Raw genomic sequence first — 19629 nt, 5'->3', positions numbered from 1 at the left:
TGCAGAACACGCTTAAGTGATTTGCTGGAGCAAGGCCAAAATGCAAGAGCCAGGTACAACTCCCATGTTTACTTTCCTTTAGCCAGACCAAGGGGAACAGAGGGAAAGAAATGGTGAACTGCAAGATATTTCATTTTACATTTCAACAATAAAACATAACTCTCATAGGTCAGCACTTATAAACACAGATAGAATGGTACTGTGACTGCAGTCACAGCAAAAATTTTCATTAAGCAATGCAACTGCTATTTATGAAGATGCAACACAAGCATGTTATCAATTACCAATTCAGACATCAAGCACAGGTTTTAAGCAACACAGCTAGCACATCAGTTTAAATATCCAATACTATATATATAGTAATCCTCCCACAGCTTCTTCAACTTTCACAGAAGCCCTTTGTCACTTGTTTGCATTAAGCCCCACTGAGGTCACTTGGCTTGTGTGATTTCAGGTAAGATATTGTCACTTCTGATTCACAGGCCACTCCACACACTTCCTACTACATAGCAACAGGGTGCCAGTCACTGCCTGCTGAGTGACACTAATCTTCAAAGAGGCAGCAACAACAAAGTGCTATTTGCAGGAGGGTGAAATGAGTTTGCCTCAGCTTTAGAGCTTCCTGCAATTCACATTAGGTAGAAGTCAGTTATTCTGTGTACCATGGGAATTGATTCTCCATTCTTGTGTAAACCAAATATTTTGCTGGCATATCAGTTTTGCTGGGACATAAATTCACACTAGAGTGACAGAGAAAAAGTTACTATCACCCTGCCACAAGGATGATAGAAAAAGTCAAGTAGTGATCTCACTTACTATACAATGGTAAATAAAGTGCATGAGGTTGTAATTTTGATTCTAAAATGTTTATAAGCATGCTAGAAAAGTGGGCGACTCATGCAGTTTGGACTCTTAGCATGAGACAGTGATTCTGTCAGGAGTTCCCTTTCCAAACCTTCCTCAGTGAGCAGAAAAGGTCTTGCAGTTCTTACCCTGCCACACTAACGATGTGCAAACATAACTGTCAAGGCAGTACTTCCAGTTAGGCTCCAAAGAGCAATAACCTCCATTTCTAATTGTGGCTCACATTTATCAGATTTTCAAAATAGCCACTTAGTGGAAATTAATTCACTTGTTTCCTCTTGCTGTAGTGAGTGCCACCAAAGATCACCATGTACCAGATGCATGCAGAGAACCCATCTATCAAGAAACCATTGCTATTTATCAAAAAAATAATTAGCGACTGAAGTTAGTTGATGCCTTAGTAGACGCCTTAGTAGACGCCTCTGGTTAAAAGAGCAGTGTAACACTTACGAGCTACTCAATGTAACTCATTCCCGTATTTATCCAGTCTCACCCAAACAGCAGGCAAGTTTTCCAGAATAAGGTTCAAAAATAATTTTTTTTTCCCAATAGAAAATCTGTGTTAAAATGTTCCTGCTCTCTCCTCTGTTCATTACCACATCCTGAGCTTTCTAGGTCAGAGCATTTCAGTCAGCAGCCCCACCACACTCTCACCAGTGCACTGAGCGGGCAGTACTTCAAAAGGTGCAAGTGCCCAAAACCGGCCTTGCTGCTGAACTATGCAGGAGACTACCCATTAGTAGTTTGGGGCTTCCTAAATGAGTGCCTTGGATAGTTCAATCAGCCTCAGGTGACAAAATGGTTAGAATCCAATCCAACCAACTTGGGTAGCTAATCACATCTACATTTTAGATGCCTCTTGAACCAATCCTTCTAAAATAAATTCAATTTATTTTTGGGAAAGCTAGGTGCCTTTGAGATCCTCCTGAGGGACAGCCTAAATTAGGCAAGATCTCTCCCTGGACTTGCTTTTCTAGGCAGTTTTTCTATTGAACATGGAAGGAATTTAGGCACTTAAGCGAACTAGTTCACTATGTGCTCAAAACAGGTGCTAATTAGCTGCCTGTGCCTGACTGGAACCCCCCAGTTTAGATACCAACAAATTAAAGGCTAGCATTATGTTATGCCTCACTGACATAAAGAAAAACAAAACAGCATGTACTGTACACTACAGACAGAACAAGACCAGGAATGCAGTAAGAATGTATAAAATAGGATGTCAGGACCATACCTTTACCAACAGCCTCAGTACAATCCAGCACTCCCACAGCGTAAGCCCAGCATTCTAGGAAGAGAAAGCAGACGAGGCACTTATAGCCACGGGCAGGGCAGGTTGTGCAGATGAGTGTTACCAGCTGCAGGTGTAACATGAGGTAAGGAGCTGGCCCTCTCAGCGGCTCCCCTGAGCACTAGCTGTGCTCCAGCTCCTTCTGCCTTAAGGCCAAACTATGGTGCTTTGTGAGAGCTTTTCACAACAGAGCCCTGTCAATTGCCCACCCACCCCTTTTTTCTTTTAATTTATTTAAAATCAGGCTACTCCTGAGGTAATTCATAGCTTTCTTACTACAACACAAGGAACAGACTAAGAGCAAAGCGAAACCAAAGCCACAATACTTGCTGTATACATACATAACCTCACATTGTCTCTAGCATAGAAAAACATGCCACCACTACCCTGAAAATGAGCAGGAAACAAGTTCTTACAGGACAGCAGAGCTGCCACCATGGCAGTAGCTTGGTGTCCACTGTGTCTCATGTAGACTCCCTAGGGGGGTGCCAGGCCTGAGCAGAGGCAGGAAGACAAGGGAGAGAAAATAAGGCCTGGGAAGCTTTAAGGGTGACTGCAGGATAGAGGAAGAGGCCCTGTGTGGATGATGAGAAAGCCTAAGACCAGGCTAGATGTTGCCTAGAAGGAAGAAATCCCTCTCATGGCTACTGGTTCCTCTCAGGGAGCCAGCATTGCATCTCTTCCACAGCAATACCTCCCCCTGCCCTAGCACACCCATGTCTAAGCCCACCTAGGGCTTAAACATGGTTTGACTCCAAACCAGCACCATTCATTGGGCTTCCACCTACCCTTCAAGCCTGAGGGTCACCCACAGAAAAAAATGCCATGAGCTGCTACTTTCTCCTCATCTCACAGCAGCTCTGGGGGCAGCATGGAGACAACTAGACAAACTAGAGCACTGGGGAAAGGAGAGCTCAACAACAAAGGCAGCTGCAGGCAATAAACTACATCAGCTGAACAAATGCAGACAGCTGGGGATGCAGCACGTGACAGGGCACAGAAAATAAAGAGCAGGTGATTCCCAGGACTGCCCAGGCTGTGCTGAGGGAGATTTGGCAGATATGCCTCCAGCATGGCAGCCACCACTGCCTGACCCAGCCTCTGTGCCTTGTCTCACATCTCTGCTAAGTAACTCCTGCTTCGTGTATATTAAAGATGTGTGGCTGATAACAGCCACCAGATGACACTTCTGATTCTCCCAAACACCAACCCCCCCACATATATGCTTTTCAGAACAAAAAGTTCTAGTAACAATACTGGGGTGAGGAAAAGTATCTTTTTCTGTTCTGCTGCTGTCCAACAGCAGGAGTCAGTCACAAAAAATTCATTTGAATTTAGAATGAGTGTTTTATACGATTGAGTCTATTCAGCTATATTAGTAGTAGGGAACATCACTATAGAGTGTGTAGGCTTTTTCTTTAATTAAAATTAATTTTCTAAATTAAAAATAAGTTCTTAGAGGCATTATGAGAGTTTATGGCACTCGCTGGCTAAATTAGTACTCATAAATCAACAGTTTCACAGGCTGAGCCTATACCATTTGGCATGTGTACAAATATTGCACACATAAATACTGGCTCCTGCTACTTCCTCCAGTGCCGGTCGGTGTTAGGTGGCTTTCTTAATTTCACTTTGCTTCTCTTGTCTACAGTATAAAGATAATACTTCTCAGCTCTGCAGTGGTGCCAGGCTTGATTCATGAATGTTTTAAAGTATTCTGTGATTTTCACCCTGAAAGGTGCTTGAGAACCATAAATTATTACTTTAATATAGATAATAGTTTTCATCTCATGAATGTTTTATAGTACTACTCCAAATTCATGCCTGATATAACTCTAATAACTTGAACAGAGTTAAACTAGGGATAAATTTGGTAGAATATATGAGGCAGCAAAATGAAATTCCAAGTGTGCGGCAGAGGGCTTACCAAGTAGTACTGAATACAAAGTAATGTCAGAAACTCACCCCATCGCCCACTTACCTGCAGGAAAATTATCAGCTCATGGCATTCTTTAACCTGTTAAGGTTTGATTCATCATTAAATGTATGCTTCAGGCCAAAATCATATTTTTCTAATACATTCTATTGCTATGCATATGTAGTTTGTATTTACTGAGCATTAATAGACTTGATCATGTATTTGAAAGCAGATTATTTTTTCCCTTGCCACTCCTGCAACTTCCAGTCCTTAGTTGTAGGAGCATAGGACACAGGACTAGCAGGGATCCACCGGGCCATAGTCCACTTCTCAAAAGCAACCACATGGCCAGTTTAGATCTCTGGTTTTGTGCCAACCTTTCCCTATAGGTAAAATAACTTTCCTCCTCCAATGCCATCTAACAACTCAGCCTTTATACATACACATGAAGAGTAAAATGTAAAATGTGTTGTTTCTCCGGTCATGTGAGTGGCCCACCTCTGATGGATATGGTGTAAATGTTCACAAAGCAAATGCAGCAGAAATAACACACCACTAAGTAAAATAATTTCTTGGTGTTTTCTGGTAAAATGGATGAAATGCGTATTACCACCAGTCTTCTTTCTGTTTGCTGATAGAATTTTATCAAGGGACTTTAAAGAATACACTGCTGGTATCAAACTAATGAAGGCCTGTTACTGAGCATGGTTTTTTTCTATAAACAACCTAATAATTGATTTTCTAGGGATATGATAACCAGCTTTGAAAAGAAAAATATTTGCTAGACATCTGCTACTTCATTCTTCAGTGAACCTTGGAGAAATTCAGGTCTTTGTTGATTGTAGTCTCCTTCCCCTCTGCAATTCTGATTCTTAACATTATTGCCTTTCCAGGTGGTCTTCAAATTTTCCATTCCTCACTGTCTCCAGTGAATGATCTTGGCTGTCATGGTTTTTATCATACTTCTCTATTCCCTCCTTTCCCGATTCTTTCCTATTAATTTCTACAGAGAGTAATGGGAAACTTGATAAGCTTTCAAATCTTATGTGACAATGTAACCTACTCTGTTTAGAGGTTCTTACAGAAACAGGGTATTTCCTATGAAGTTTTTACTTTTAGAATGTTTCCTATAGAGCCTCTTCTTTCTTCCCTCCTGTTCCCCTCTCCCCCTTCCAAACAGGACTTTTCTTTACACTGTATTGCATCACAAAATAGATTGTTGAAGATCCAGCTGATCCAGAGGCTTTGACAATCTTTCTACTGGATGCTATGATCACCTGAACATGCAACTAGTTGCGAAAGTGCCACTTTTAGCTATTATTAATGCTAGTTCCTAGAATGGGATGAGTAAACATAAAACAAAAAATTGTATTCAAGTACTTTTTTGCTGATAGCTGGATTTGATCATAAATAAACTTTTGAAATATTAAAATTAGCTTGGATAGGAATTAACTAGGCATCCACCTTCATTTTTTCACCACTAGAAATGAGAAAGGACTGTCAACAAATAACAAAGAGAAAATAAGGTCCTCTTAAATATTAAGTAAAGCTCAGACCTGGAGATAATGTGGATACTGTAGAGCTGCCTTTAATGGAAATCATAGGTGTTTAGCTGACATAAATGCAAATTCCATCAAATATTGAGATTTACTCAATTAAGCAAGCAACTTTTGAGTGTTGAACAAGCAACCTGGACAACCAGTTCAGAGAGCTGAAAAACCACATCATTAAGTCACCTGTAAGATGCACCTGAAGTCTGAGTTTAGCATAGGAAGAATTAGAATTTAGGACAGTATCATTGCTAGATTTCTAAATTAAGTGTCCACATTTGCATGTTCTGCTACACACATTTGGGCAGGCAATCACACATTTGTCTTCATGCTACTCATGCAAATTGGTATGTCAGTGCAAAAATGTAAGGTCCTGAATAAATTAATTAGTGCACATATTATACAATCAGTCAGCATTAGGTACCAGGCTAAACATTTGATCCATCAAAATAATGGACTTTTTATTTCAATAGCTCTAGTACATAAATCAGGTTCTAAACAACAGTGAATCTAAATTGTTTGGCTGTAATAACTTTAGAGGCAATCCTACTGCTGGAGTAGCTAAATGCCGGTAATTAACATATATAAAATGAGGGTAAGTAAATACCTTTTCTGAAGTTTTACTCTGTCTCAGCATCCTAAATTTAAAAATTCAAATACATCTGAGAGAACATTTTGAAAATTCAACAGTGGGAAAAGAGTAAGAACAGAATGAAGAGAAGTAGAGCAGGGAGGACAAAAGTAAAACTGATACAGTTCCAGATGAAAGCCACAGACAGAAGGAAAACATGACTTCACATTATTAAAGATAAACACAGGCCACACCATCAGAAACCCACACAGCTTAGCTTAGGTCGTGATCCTCCAATCAGAGCTAGACTGCAGACAAGAGACTTTTATTTCTGAGACTGTTTTTCTGGTTTGTCTTTTTAATTCCCAGTACATGAAATAGCCTGTAATACAGAGATTTCTTTTAGGTACCAGAAAACTAACGCATTTGCACAAATAAAAATTGTATTATGAGTCTTCATCTAACCTACCATTCTGGTTAGAGTTTATTTCCCAGATTTTGGTGACATTCATACAGTCAAACCTCATGCAGGAAGTTCATACATTCAGCAAGCTACATCCACAGTCATTCATATGTCTTTGTATTGCAGAGAAGAGTGTTGTGTCTCAGCAGGTTATTGTTTAATGGGCTAATGCACATTTGCTAATGAAATGGTATTGTGGAAGTTCTATGGGGAGGCATGTTACCTGTAAAAAAAAAAACAACCAAAAAACAACACTTCCAAATACTAAAAAAGCTCTGCTTAGTCTTGTGGTGGAGAAGGCTAACTTCACCTATTGATTTGAAAGGTGTTACACCAGGCCTTGTATAATTTAGCCCTATAAGCAATAGTATGCAATAATTACTATGGGAAAATCACCTTGCTGCTTTATTTTTGTGCAATTTGGAAAACTGGAATATAATTTTCCCCCAAAAGAGTGACTGCAGTTTGTTATTTTAAGCCCAGAGCTATATGTATACCTTCTAACTGTAGTATCTTACCCTCTCACAATCAAAAATAAAGCACATGGTTTTGTGAGAATATGTTCTAGTTCTTTAAATTCTGCATGCCAACACCACACTGTTACCCTGGGATTTTTTGTTGGTAGCTGGTGAATGAGCAACAAGAAAGCAGACCACTTCTGAGCCCCTCCATTGACGACTTTCTCTGTGAAACTAAACCAGAAGCTGTTGCAAGACCTGTAACATCAAATACTGCAGGTAATCAAAATTCTTTACTATCACTCAGTAGAGAGAAATTATTTTAATTTTACCTTAATTACAATACATTTTTTGTCAAGTGATTTCTTGATTTGTTACTATTTGCACAAAATTACAATCTGGTATTAAATGATAATTGCTTCATCTATTAGTAGAAAAAGCTTTGTTCATGACATTTGAGGGCAAATCTGATGTGATCCAAATCACATAAGTTCTAGCAGATCTCTGGCGTTGAAGTAAAGCGAACTTGTTTAAGTTCAAGAGAAAGTACATACCAGTTTGACCAATTCTCAATCTGGTTTTGCAAAATTTTAACTTACAGGAGGCCACATTTATCTGGCTTTATCCAAACCAATTACTTCTTCTAGAAAGACTTTCTGTAATAAAAACTTGGATGGGATGTCAGAGAGAAGGGAAGAGATACCAAAACAGTTTATCCAGGCTGAGTTTTGTCCCTTTATTAATGAAAGGATCTAACACATTTCTTGTCTCCCTTGTGTTACAATGAGATAAGAATATAGTGAGATATAGTGATAATAAGATGTGAGCACATCATAAAAAGTAAAAGTGATTCCTGAAAGCTTTTTGAATTATACTGAATTATATTTGAAGTATATTGTCCTTTGGAATTGGCCTCGTCCTATTCAGTACAGGACTTTCCTTTGTGCAAAGGAAATCAAAGTGGTTGAGCAGATCAACTAAGTTACAATAAAATCAGCACAGCACTACTGTGTTCTATTGCTGTCTCATTAAGTGACTTGATTGGTTAGAAGCCATTTAATTAAAATCTATATACATGCAAATTATTAAATGAGTAACTGACAGCTGGGTGATTATCTTCACATTTAATTAATAAATGTCTAAAGCAATATGCAAGTCCTAGTAGCAAAATCCAGAACACTGAATTAAATAACAATAGGAAGCAATATTTTTTCCTTTTATATATAGCTAAAGATATTACAAAGATCAATAAAAGTATTTCAGATTGTTTAAGAGTGGTGCTTGTAAAAACTATCAATAGATACTATATCTGCCTTGACTGGGGGAGATAATTGCAATTATCTAATAGCAAAATAAAAATGTCTTATCCTATGAAGATTGATGAAATTCACTGGTTTTCCAAGAACACAGATAAAGCACAGCAAGAGATAATACAAACTGATCTGTCAAAGACACCTGCCCTATAAAACAATGATAAAGAGGGAGGCTTTTTATCTTTTATGTGCAAAATAATTTTAAATGTTACTCTTTAAGCAACTTTAAATGAAGCACCGAGACTTAACATGCCTTTCATGCTGATATAGTGCTTAATAGAAACAGCAGTAGACTTTATAACTATATTCTGTATATATTCCTCAAAAAACAAACAGCAACAATAGTAGAAACCATTACTAAAAGTACCATTATTCCTTTATGACCCAAGAAATTCACCCTAGAAACTGTCTACTCTTCAGGTTTTCCCATAATGGTATGTAGCACAACAGGAGTGCCTTATGCAGCTACTTGATAAATCACAGGATTAAACCAAATCTTATCTAAAAGCTTAGTTGTACAGGGAAACTCTCACAGTATCAGATCTAAGATTTCTCTAAGGTTTTCAGAGGAAAAGCCTTTTATGCAAATTAAGTTTTTTTAGACTGCATCCTGTTAAGCACCTGAAATCCCTAATAATCGATTTGAATATACTGGTCATCATCCAGGAAACATCATTAGCCAGGAAATATACATTTGCTGTAGTCAAGTGCAAACACATTCGTATTTTTTTCCAATTAAACCAAGATTTTTAAGTGAGCTGTTCAAATTAAAACAACATTGAATTCTAACATTTTGTCTCCAAGTATTATCAACAGGTCTGGATCTCTTGGATCTTAGTGAACCTGTCTTACAAAGCCAAAACAAAGCAAAGAAATCAGAAAATCCATCGAGAAGTGAAGGCTTAAAAGCTTCAATCCACAGAAAGAAGACAGACAATTCTGACCTTATAAGCGTGGATACTGAGCAGAAAGCCCAGACTGTCAGAGTTTCAGACAAGTCTTCACTAGATTTAGGTAAGAGTGTAGCTATTTTATCAGTGCTAGATAGCCTTGCTTAGCACAAGATTTTCCTTGCTACTCTCACAAGATAATGAGCAGGGCCAAAATTTTTATTGCACCAGAGAGGGTAGCCTTTGTTCCACATTATAAATTACTTGAAACACGTTAAACTTGAAACCTGTTTTGCCTTTGCCATTTTAACCTATGAAGTTACTAAATGTGCAAATTTCTTACAAAAAATAATTTAGTCAGGGTAAAATGGTAGAAAATAGGGGATTGATGAGAAATAGGTAAAGGACACAAATCATCCAGCCCATGAACATCGTTTTCAGACCCGCAGATGTCAGAAATACACATTAAATTTGTAAATACTACTTTACCTATGCATACAAGGAAAAAAAAATAAAAACCCCTTCTCGATAGAGAGCTATGTTTATACAGGCTAAAAAAAATATATATATATAATAATCCCAAACACAACTTAATATCCTGCCAAGCATGATCTATAGATGAGATTTGGAAAAGATGAATTTAATTTAGTTCCATCCAAACAAAATTACTTGCACCACAGCTGAGAAATTTGCAAGGTAAATGTAATTTATGCCAAGGTAGCAGATTTCCATTCATCAGCACAGAAATTCTTTTAGAGAGCTTTATCCTCAAACAGGAGGTGAATATCTGATTTTTGCAAAGCAAGTCCAACATATGACTGAATAATATCAGTTGCCTCTACAGTCATTTTCAAATGGTAGTCACTAAAAAGTTTTATTTTTACAATTTGACTATAACCAGGAAATTAAAAATATCCAAAACTATCAAATAGTATAATTTTATCAACAGATCTAAATGACTTACAAATTACTGATTTTAAAGAGTCTCACTGACATCCTGACCATAAATACTAACAGAAAAAAATGTTGCAAATTCCAAATATTCTCATAAAATATCAGCTAAAAAGGTGCACAACTTTTCTGTTTGTTGGGCCTTAACTAAAATACAGTCTGGTGGCACCATTTTCTCTATAACCTCTTAACAGAAGAGATAAATTTTTCTGCAGTAGTTTCTTTAAAAAAATATGTATTTTTTTCTTTTCTTATTTTTCAGTTGATATTCAGACACAGCTAGAGAAATGGGATGATGTCAGTTTTCATGGAGACAGGAGTAGCAAAGCCCACCCTTCTGCAGAGCGAACATCATCATCATCTAGAGCTCCATCAAAAGAGCTTTTATGGTACAAATTTTTGCTTTCCATACAAAAAGTATTTCCAGTCCAGCTTTCTTAATTCACATAAATGCTTGCTTCATGGCAGGTCATATTATTAAGTCTGTTATAACTATGTTAAACATGTTCAAGCAGACATTTTGGGCAATGTATCATAAGCAAGTACACTACATTTATTTTTTTTTGCCAATAATTTTCAATGTTATGAAAAGCAGCAGGTGCAATTTGTAAATAAATGGTAGTGAGAATTCTACAGAGGCATGCAGTGATTTAAAACCAGCTACAAATGTGAGTAAAATAAGTAAAAAAGGATACTTGGCAGTGATATGACAGTACCTTGATATCCGTTATATTTTAATTTTGCTACCAAGAGGGCAGAATTTCTGTGTATAAATGGAAGAAGCAAGATAAAATATCCAACACAAGTACTACCTCTTCCACGCAGTTCAGCTAAAATTGCAGGGGGTGTAAATGAGGGAAGAATTGGACTTTGCCTTTGGGAACAGTTCATGTAGATTAGTTCTGCTGCCTTCCTGATATGTAAGCAACACTCATTCACTACATAATGCATCACCATAATTAGCATTTTCATACATTAGAAGCAGTTTTCTGAACAAATGATGCTTATCCTGTCTCTTAACTTGTGCTTTATCAGGATGTTTCATTAACTTAAAGCATTACACGTTTTGCTCAGTGAACTCAATTTTGGTAATCAGGGTTTCATTTTCTAGGAAGAAAGACTATTAGGATATTGGGGCACAAAAACACACATATGCCAAGATGAAGTTTTGTAACGTGGTGGTTGTTTCTTAGATACTGACTGCAGATACAGTCTTGTGTCATTGCCTAACCTCATTCTGCCTGGCTATGAAATAGAAGCATAGCATTAGAGGCAAAATCTTCATCCCATCATACTAATTTCATGTCAATACATACCATGGACTCTACTGGTGAATCAGGCCTGACTGTTCTGTTGTATTAACTACTGTCTGCATATGACTGAAAAGTCTAAGAGTGGAAACACTGTGAAGGGTACAGGGACTTTTGATAACTGCAAATAAAACACTTCAGTTAAAAGAAATAACCTAATTAATCAATATGTGCTTATGAACCTGAAAGACATAAGGAAGCATGCCTTAGTATGCAGTGATATGTAAATGCATTGTTTCTAGGTCCACAGAAAACAGATCACAGTCTGAGCTGAATAATGTCAAGAGTGCCTTGGAATCCGATTCAACATCAGAATTAGAACTTGCATCTGCAACACAGGTAAGAGGATATGGTAGTTTTATTAACAATAAAAAGACAAGTGGGAATTGCACCAGTGGTTACCTGTTTACATTCTGGAAAAACTAAGAGATATTTTCAGGATCATCAGCTAAAAAAAATCATACAACCAAATCTTCACAGAGCTTACAAATTAATGTTATGAAAACAAATCTGCCAGTGTCTCAAACATTAAGTTTAAGACTGTGGTGAACTGTGTCCCTCCTGCACAGAAAGACTTCAAACTACAATTTACAGCATTATCTTTTCTCCATTCCTCTAGTTCTCAAATTCAAACTTCTAGTGGCTCCCTTTCCTTGTCATATATCTATTCTCAAGGCCTTTTGGTAAACCAGGTGTCCCCAGAACTGGAAAATGGCTAAGGAGTAAAGGAAAGAATCATTAGACCAACTTTCATTAGCAATTTATCTCCACAGGAGGGAGAGCAGAGTGGGCCAAGGACATTTTCCTGCTGAAATGGGAACACTAATGAAGAAGGCTCTGAAAGTTTCTAGATTTGCCTAATTGCACTGTTATATTGTATTTTAGACAGGACTTTGTGGAAGTCATTATTCAGAGTTGTATGGTTTTTACATATGCATGTATGCATATATATGTTCAAATATATATTATATATGCATGTATGCATATGTATGCACAAACATGCATTATATATTGCATAGATCAGGTCGCTATACACCTTCTTACCCGCTTCTTATTTTTTAACCAAAAGGTTTCAAGTTCAGCCAATGCCACTAGAAGGGTGAAGAGAGAGATGTTTGTTGGATTAACTTCTAGTTGAGAATAATTTTCTCCTCTTCCACAGCTATTTTTAGTCCTGGACTTCAACACATTTCTGTCAGATGGAAAATCTGGAAATTAATGGAAAATAAAAGCCTCACTTGAAATTCGAAAAATGAGACACCAAAGTTCCAAATGTCTTTCCTGAGATTATGCATGGAAGTTTTCTTTTTTTTTAGAGAAAATATAAACACAACCCAGTTATTAGGATCCATTCCTGTGTTTTGATTAGGAAAAAAGTCTCCTTTACTTCCCTGACATCTTTACATTATAAACAAGGGGTTTTCCCCTTTGGAAAGCCTAACACTAGTTGTAATGCATGATATTTTTTCCTGTCTGTGCAATAGATTCATACATTTTAGTAATGGAAAAGGTCTATTGCATAATATCATCCACTTGAGACAGACAGTGTGTTTTCACATGCTTTTGATCATCTTATCTTTAAGTACCTCTAACCCATTTTTAGGAGGCTGTTCCTCAGCCTAATAGATCTAAATGCCAGGAAGTTTGTGCTCAGTCAAGATGTGTGTAAATCAACTAGACAGTCACAGAATTTAAGTGGTGTGGCTTTCTGTAAAAGCAGTTACAAATTCAGTATTTAACATAGCTACTTTATATGGCCTATTTCCTGTTTATCTTCCACTAGAATAACTGCAGAGGCAAAAATCCACATTTTTAATTCAGTGTAAGTTGAGTCAGCTGAGTTTCTGTACCATTTTCCAAAATGACTAGTATTTCAAAATACAAATCTGTGAAGTTGAATCAGCCAACTTGAAAAAGAAGCAGAGTATAAAATTAGTATCTCTTGTCCTGGTATATTTCATGTTTTGTTTAGTTTTATCGTAAGCTGCTTTTTTTCCAGTGTGATCCATTCAAGTCATGAAATGTTGTTAAACTGGTAATCAGCAGTGCAGAGAAGTGACCTAAAGTGAGATTGTTTTCCTGTTCCAAGTAGTTTACCTAGAAATTTAGTATTTTAATTCACTGCCTGCTTTGTCCTGCTTATACGTGGACTGTCAAACATTGTCATTTCCCAAAAAAACACGCTCATCTGTCTTGACTGCATTCTTAATCTGCTTGTGAAAGAAATCACGTTAGAGCTTTTATCAAAGCATATGTCTTCCATAGTTTGTCCTCTACAGATGTTGTCTCTCTCATTTACGGGTAACTTTTGCATATGCAACAGATTCTGCCATACCCTAAAGATTTCATCTTGTCAAACTTGCTGCAGTTTTCCATCAGCAGTTTCTCAGACAATCACCTTCATCACTCATCTTTGGCATGTTAGGTTTAGTTCCTCAGAGTGAAATACTAAGTAATTGGATCATATTCTCATTAAAAATTAAAAAAAATCTTAACAAAATCCTGTGTTTACCAGCACTTATGCCAACACCAAATCACAATGTAAGCTTTGAATTAATAAGGAAGAAATGTGTTTGAAGGCTGGAATGGGCAATAGTAGCATGGTAGCTGTCACTGGGTGCGGTCCTCTTCTCAGCATTCTACTTGCATCATATGTTACCTATTATTAACTCATAAATTGCATTGGCCCAAAGTATCTTTATTCTTTATTTTATCTGCCAATCTGGAAAGTTCCTTGCTGTGCTTTTATTAGTACTGAGATACACTACACTGTTTGGGTGGCTTTGAAGGCTTATTTTTCCTCTTATAATTACAAACTGCAGAGGGAGATAATATGTTCAATTGTGTATGCATGAAGTCTGCTCATATTTTAACTGTCTAAATACCTCCTTGGGCATTTTAGATATTTTATTGCTCACACAGAGTGCATACACAAAACCCCTGACATGCTAAACAACCATACCTAATTCTAGTATGTCAGCACTCTCAGACAAAATAATACACAAAGCTCATACATCTTAGAAACCTGTAGTTTGGGGCAACAATATTTAGAATGAAGAATTTATTCCCCACTTCTCCCAGATAAGACCGATGGCCCCAGTTCTCTGTGAATGTGCCAGTTAATTTAATTAAATTAGGAGCTACAAGGGACAGATTTAGCTCATTATTTGAAGACCTGCTCAAAAGTTAAGACTATAATTTAAGCCTCTCACCAACAGTTAAGATCCAACAGCCCATAAGCAGACAACAAGCGCAGCAAAGTGTGTGCAAATGCATTGGAATGGAAGATTTTGTCCCTGAAGACAGCAGCCAGTGATCAGCTGTAGCACCTCCATGGTAGAGTGGTGAGCATATCAAACCACAGTCTATGCAGAGTGTCCATGCCTCAGACATACCCATTCCACCCTGACCCCTACCTGCCTTGAGCTCCCCTTGAGGGAGGGAGCTGCAGAGTCCCACATCACCAGCTGGAGATGTGAAGTTCTCCAGTGCCAGCACTCCACTCACATCCCCTCTATGCCGCATTAGCAAAAGGCAGCATGTTTGTTTTAAGTGGAGTCTTTCACTTCTGTGTATGATCACTCAGAATGTCACTGCATTGTCTACATCCAAATGCAGCTTATATGGGTCTTATTAATTACTTCTTTCTTTTCCCTCTGGCTGTGCATCTAATGGAGGAGAAAGCATATTTCTGAGGGGAGTAGGTGGGGACAGTGTGTATACTCTGACATGTGGCAGACGTGCCATGCCCTGCATGGCACAGATGTAGAGGACATCAGCATTTTTTGTTCTTTTCCCCATCACCTCTCTACTGCCCCAACAAGCACACTCTCCCCTTCTGCAGCACTGCTCAGTCTGAGCATCATGATTTCATGATTTACGGTATTGTCCTTGACCTAAGGAAATTGCAGTCACTGGAAACAAAAGATTAAGAAGTGGAAGTAATCAAAGTTTGCAAGAGCTAACTTATAAATAATGAAAAGCCTAGGAGCATAACTAATGTCTAGCAACAGAGTTTTGTGTCAAGAAACCAAATATAATTCTTTGATCAGATTACAGGTCAGGTTGATAAATGTTGCTGTGGGATATTCTGAAAGATGTTTGAATTAACTTACCATATTCTGATTTTAAAATTAGCACCACACCATATGAATAAAGCAGCTGTTAAACAGATAAAAAACTGGCTAACCTAAGATCTCAAGAACAGTTATTTACTAGGAATTGTAATCACAAAGGGGCTCTTCTGCAATTCCAAAGAGAAACCATGGTCTCTGGTTTTATTGATCTGAAAATAAAGATGCAAACCATTCCTGATAAAACTGGCATATGATGCAAAAACTGTAATGAAAAATATGTAAATAAGGGAGTCTTTGCCAGCCAGTCTTGAACTGATGACCAATACATCTGTACAAAGACATATTCCAATACAGTCACAAAATCATACATTTCAGAACAAGAACGCAGGCTCTACTTACAACATTATGCTGGAAGGCAGTTTGGAAAGAATCTATAGTTCAGTGTATGAGGATGTTAACATGACAGCGTGTATGGTACTGTGGCAAGAAGAGCATGCAGAAGCAGGCATAATTAGCAGGAGACGGGCAATCACCCCATTTCTGTATAGAGAAACAGCAAGACAGATAACTGGAATATAGGGTTTTCTTTGGTTGTCTGTATGGCTATAAAAAAATAGAGCTATAAAAAATAAAGAGGGAAAATAAAAGAGACACAAAAAAGGCTGAAATCAGAAGAAAATGCCTCATAATGAGGTAATTTAGAATCTCAATCTCTTTATGTCATTTAAAATGCAGTTAAAATCTGATTGAAGACGTCAGTATCTTTCCAGAGAGAAAATACTGGGTACTAAAAAGATCTTTAAACTACTGAAAAAAAGAACAAAAAGTGATTGTTGGAAACTGAAAGGAAAATTAATAAGAAAAACAAAGACAGCAATTAAATTAATTTGCAAATAAAGTGATAAGATTAAAGTCTCTTGATAACTTTAAATTAAAACCACACACTTTCCTCAAAGACATATATTCCAGACAACCTCAGTTTATTCTCTGTGGAACATCAATTTCAGCTTGCACATGTTGAGTGACAAATACTGTAATATGGTATATAAACAAATAGATTACTTCAATCAGTTGTCTCTTCTGCCCTAAACTCTATTATTCAGTAAAATAACTGGTTTGTGTATAGGATTGGGTTTTGGCATGTTTTTAATGACTACCTGGTATCTCTTCCTGGCCTCACCAGATAAAAAAAGTACTTTTCCAACAACACAGACCAGAGACAGTCAGTGTGAAAGCAGAAACAACAGATCCTCAGTGTAGATCTTCTCTCATGCTCTGTGCTTCCCATCACTTGCAGCAAAGTCCAGAAACCAACACAGAAGAATGCATGCAGTGCCCCCCACCACAACCTGGTCTCAGAAATTGTGCAGGATCATTCTCTTCTAACATCATGTGTATCATCAACCCAGTATATATTTCACTCATCAATCTATCAGAGAGACCAAATACTCAAGAACAAACAGAAACTTTAGAGCTAGATTGACAAACAAATGTAATCTTTCCTAGGTAAAAATCCACACAGGCATACCTATTTGACCATGCATTGCACATGACATATGTCTGGGATGTTTCACCCTAACAGTGCACATTCCACTTTCAGTTCCAGCCCAATATGTGCAAAATGAGCAGAATTAGCGGTTTAGCAATATGCTCAATGAATATTACAAGTACAGTCATCAGAAATATAATAGAAATTAATACATTAGGGACCATGGTCAGGCAAATGGCTAATGAGTTTAACCTCTGACAAACATGAGGGAAGGAATTAGCAGTCAGAGCTCTGCTTAGCAAAAAAGCATTTTGTGCTTTCCTATGCCATCACTGAATACTGTTTGGTTTTGTACTGGGCCTTTTGTGCAAAAAATAAATAAAATGTTTTTAATAAAAGAGCAGGGAGAAACTTTTCATGTGCTTCCAATGGGATCAACTAATAGTAAGGCACAGAAAAGAGCTGCCAACTGTAAAAAGCATCTGTGCTTCCAGTGAAATCTGTAGCAAATGTGGCTTCTCCAGTGTGGTCTCAAAGCAGAATCTGAAAGAAAACCACAAGATATACAGGGAAAATTAGATGTTTTCTTCCTGGAGCGTACAGAGTGGAATGCATTGCTACAGACATAATACTGGAGAAGGAACAATTAAGGTAAAAGTCTTACACAAAATAGTCAGCTCTTCCCTTTGTAGCCCAACTCTCTTTTCCTGGAGGTCTCTATGTCTTTCACACATCTTGAGTAAAAATAGAAGTCTGGAAAAGATCAATTGCCCTGCTTCCCATGAGGAACTATCTCTGCTATAGTGTAAGAGAACTCAGAGGAGTTCATGCAGGGATGCAACTAGTTTTGCCCAAGCAAAAGGCCATTTCAGGCTGTAGGCAATTTAAGGAAATAACTCAGAAATGTGGCAGAGAGTATGTCATCCCTTTCTGATTTATTCTTTTCTCTTTTAGGCACGATCAACTAAGGAGCAGCGTTGGGGAGGGCCTTTACTCTCCAGAAATCACTCTTTGGAGGAGGAATTTGAGAGAGCAAAGGCAGCTGTTGAGGTATTGCTCCATTTACTGTTTTCATTTGCAGCTAATGTTCTATGGATTTCTTATCTTGCAGCACAGGTATAGGAGAAAGTTGGAACTGGATTGTTTAAAGCAAAGACAAGATACATTGCCTGGAGTTACTAATTTAAAATAGCAGTTTCTATCTTGAAAAATAAATAAATAAATAACTTAGCTATAAATGAAGATTAGACAGAATCAACTTCTCAAGCTCAACTTTTATTGCTATAGCAAATAGGTCAAGAAAAAATCCCCATAAATGTAAGTACTTCCAAACTTAAAATATAAGAGTGAAACATATTTTTTCCCCAGGAACTGAATATGTGCATTCAGTTATTTAACCTCAGGCACAGATCAGCTCTCCACAGTGAAAATGGAATTCAGAATCATTGATTAGCTGGATGATTACCTGCTGTCATGGATAGCTGCATGCATAGCAGTAACCACGCATCAATTTTTATAATTAGTGGCAGAAGGTTAAACACAGGACACTCGTTTCCTAACAAATCAATTTAGTTTGAAAGGTGCAGGTATTTGGATAGTTCTCCTATTGCACTTCTGTTTTTTTTCACTAACTACTTTTCCAACATGAAAAATGCCTCGAGTGTTGTCCTGTATCACTAATCCCAGTTGAGATCCCAATCCTGTTTAGAGAAAAGATGGCATATATATATATATTTTTAACAGAAACAAAGAAAAATTAAATATAAGTATTGATCTTGAGCATCAAGTCTTCTCAGGGGTTCAGTTGGTAATCCTTCAAAATCCCATCATCACAAAGAGCAAAGGCAGCTGCCTCCAACAGAGGACAAAAGTTCAGTTTGCCTTATGTAACAGCTACTGAAATGAGTTCTTGGGGTGGAAAGGATAAGGCTATGAAACTGGTTCCTCAAAACTGATTATTTTTGACATAAACTGCAGTCCCATTAGTGTCAAAACATCTACACCACTTCAGGGATATTTGGATTTAGGTTTAAATTTTAGTGCCTGCATTTTAATACTCCTCTAACTCAAGTTTTATACCACTGTAATTGCAGTGTTGGCAGTTGAACTATTCTAGATTAATATTGGTTGATTACAAATGAAACAAGGCCAAAATCATATGGTGGCTTCTAGCTAGAATCAGGATTTCTCATTTAAAAAGTTAATTTTATTTTCATGATATGCTAAGGCAAGACTGCATGGTTTCTACCATGTTTTCTTAGTATTTTACTGGACACCAAAAAACAGCGTACAAGGCTAAAATGAACACAATTCGTAAACTAGCTGTTTTATTAACTATAAACTGAAGGCATTTTTCTCATATTTGCTGAGTGCACTGTTTTTTTTCTGATCAAATAGATTCTCTATAAAAATCTGCTAGTGACAATGATGTCACATATCATATACATTTGCTCCTGGTAGGAAAGGATTTGCTTTCAGATTGCCACTG

General features: G+C 37.4%; 1 protein-coding gene across 1 annotated transcript in view; it reads left to right on the top strand.

The window, feature by feature from the left end:
• PEX5L (peroxisomal biogenesis factor 5 like) overlaps positions 1–19629 on the top strand; it is a 39394-nt gene that overhangs the window by 7041 nt on the left and 12724 nt on the right. Inside the window, exons 2-6 of the mRNA XM_034063949.1 lie at positions 7280–7391; positions 9242–9439; positions 10529–10655; positions 11819–11915; positions 18096–18191. Coding sequence (XP_033919840.1) covers positions 7280–7391; positions 9242–9439; positions 10529–10655; positions 11819–11915; positions 18096–18191 — 630 coding nt within the window. The remainder of the gene's footprint in view (positions 1–7279; positions 7392–9241; positions 9440–10528; positions 10656–11818; positions 11916–18095; positions 18192–19629) is intronic.

The sequence above is a fragment of the Melopsittacus undulatus genome, chromosome 6, assembly GCF_012275295.1.
Source record: "Melopsittacus undulatus isolate bMelUnd1 chromosome 6, bMelUnd1.mat.Z, whole genome shotgun sequence".
Lineage (NCBI taxonomy): Eukaryota > Metazoa > Chordata > Aves > Psittaciformes > Psittaculidae > Melopsittacus > Melopsittacus undulatus.
This window is presented reverse-complemented; position numbering and strand designations above follow the sequence as displayed.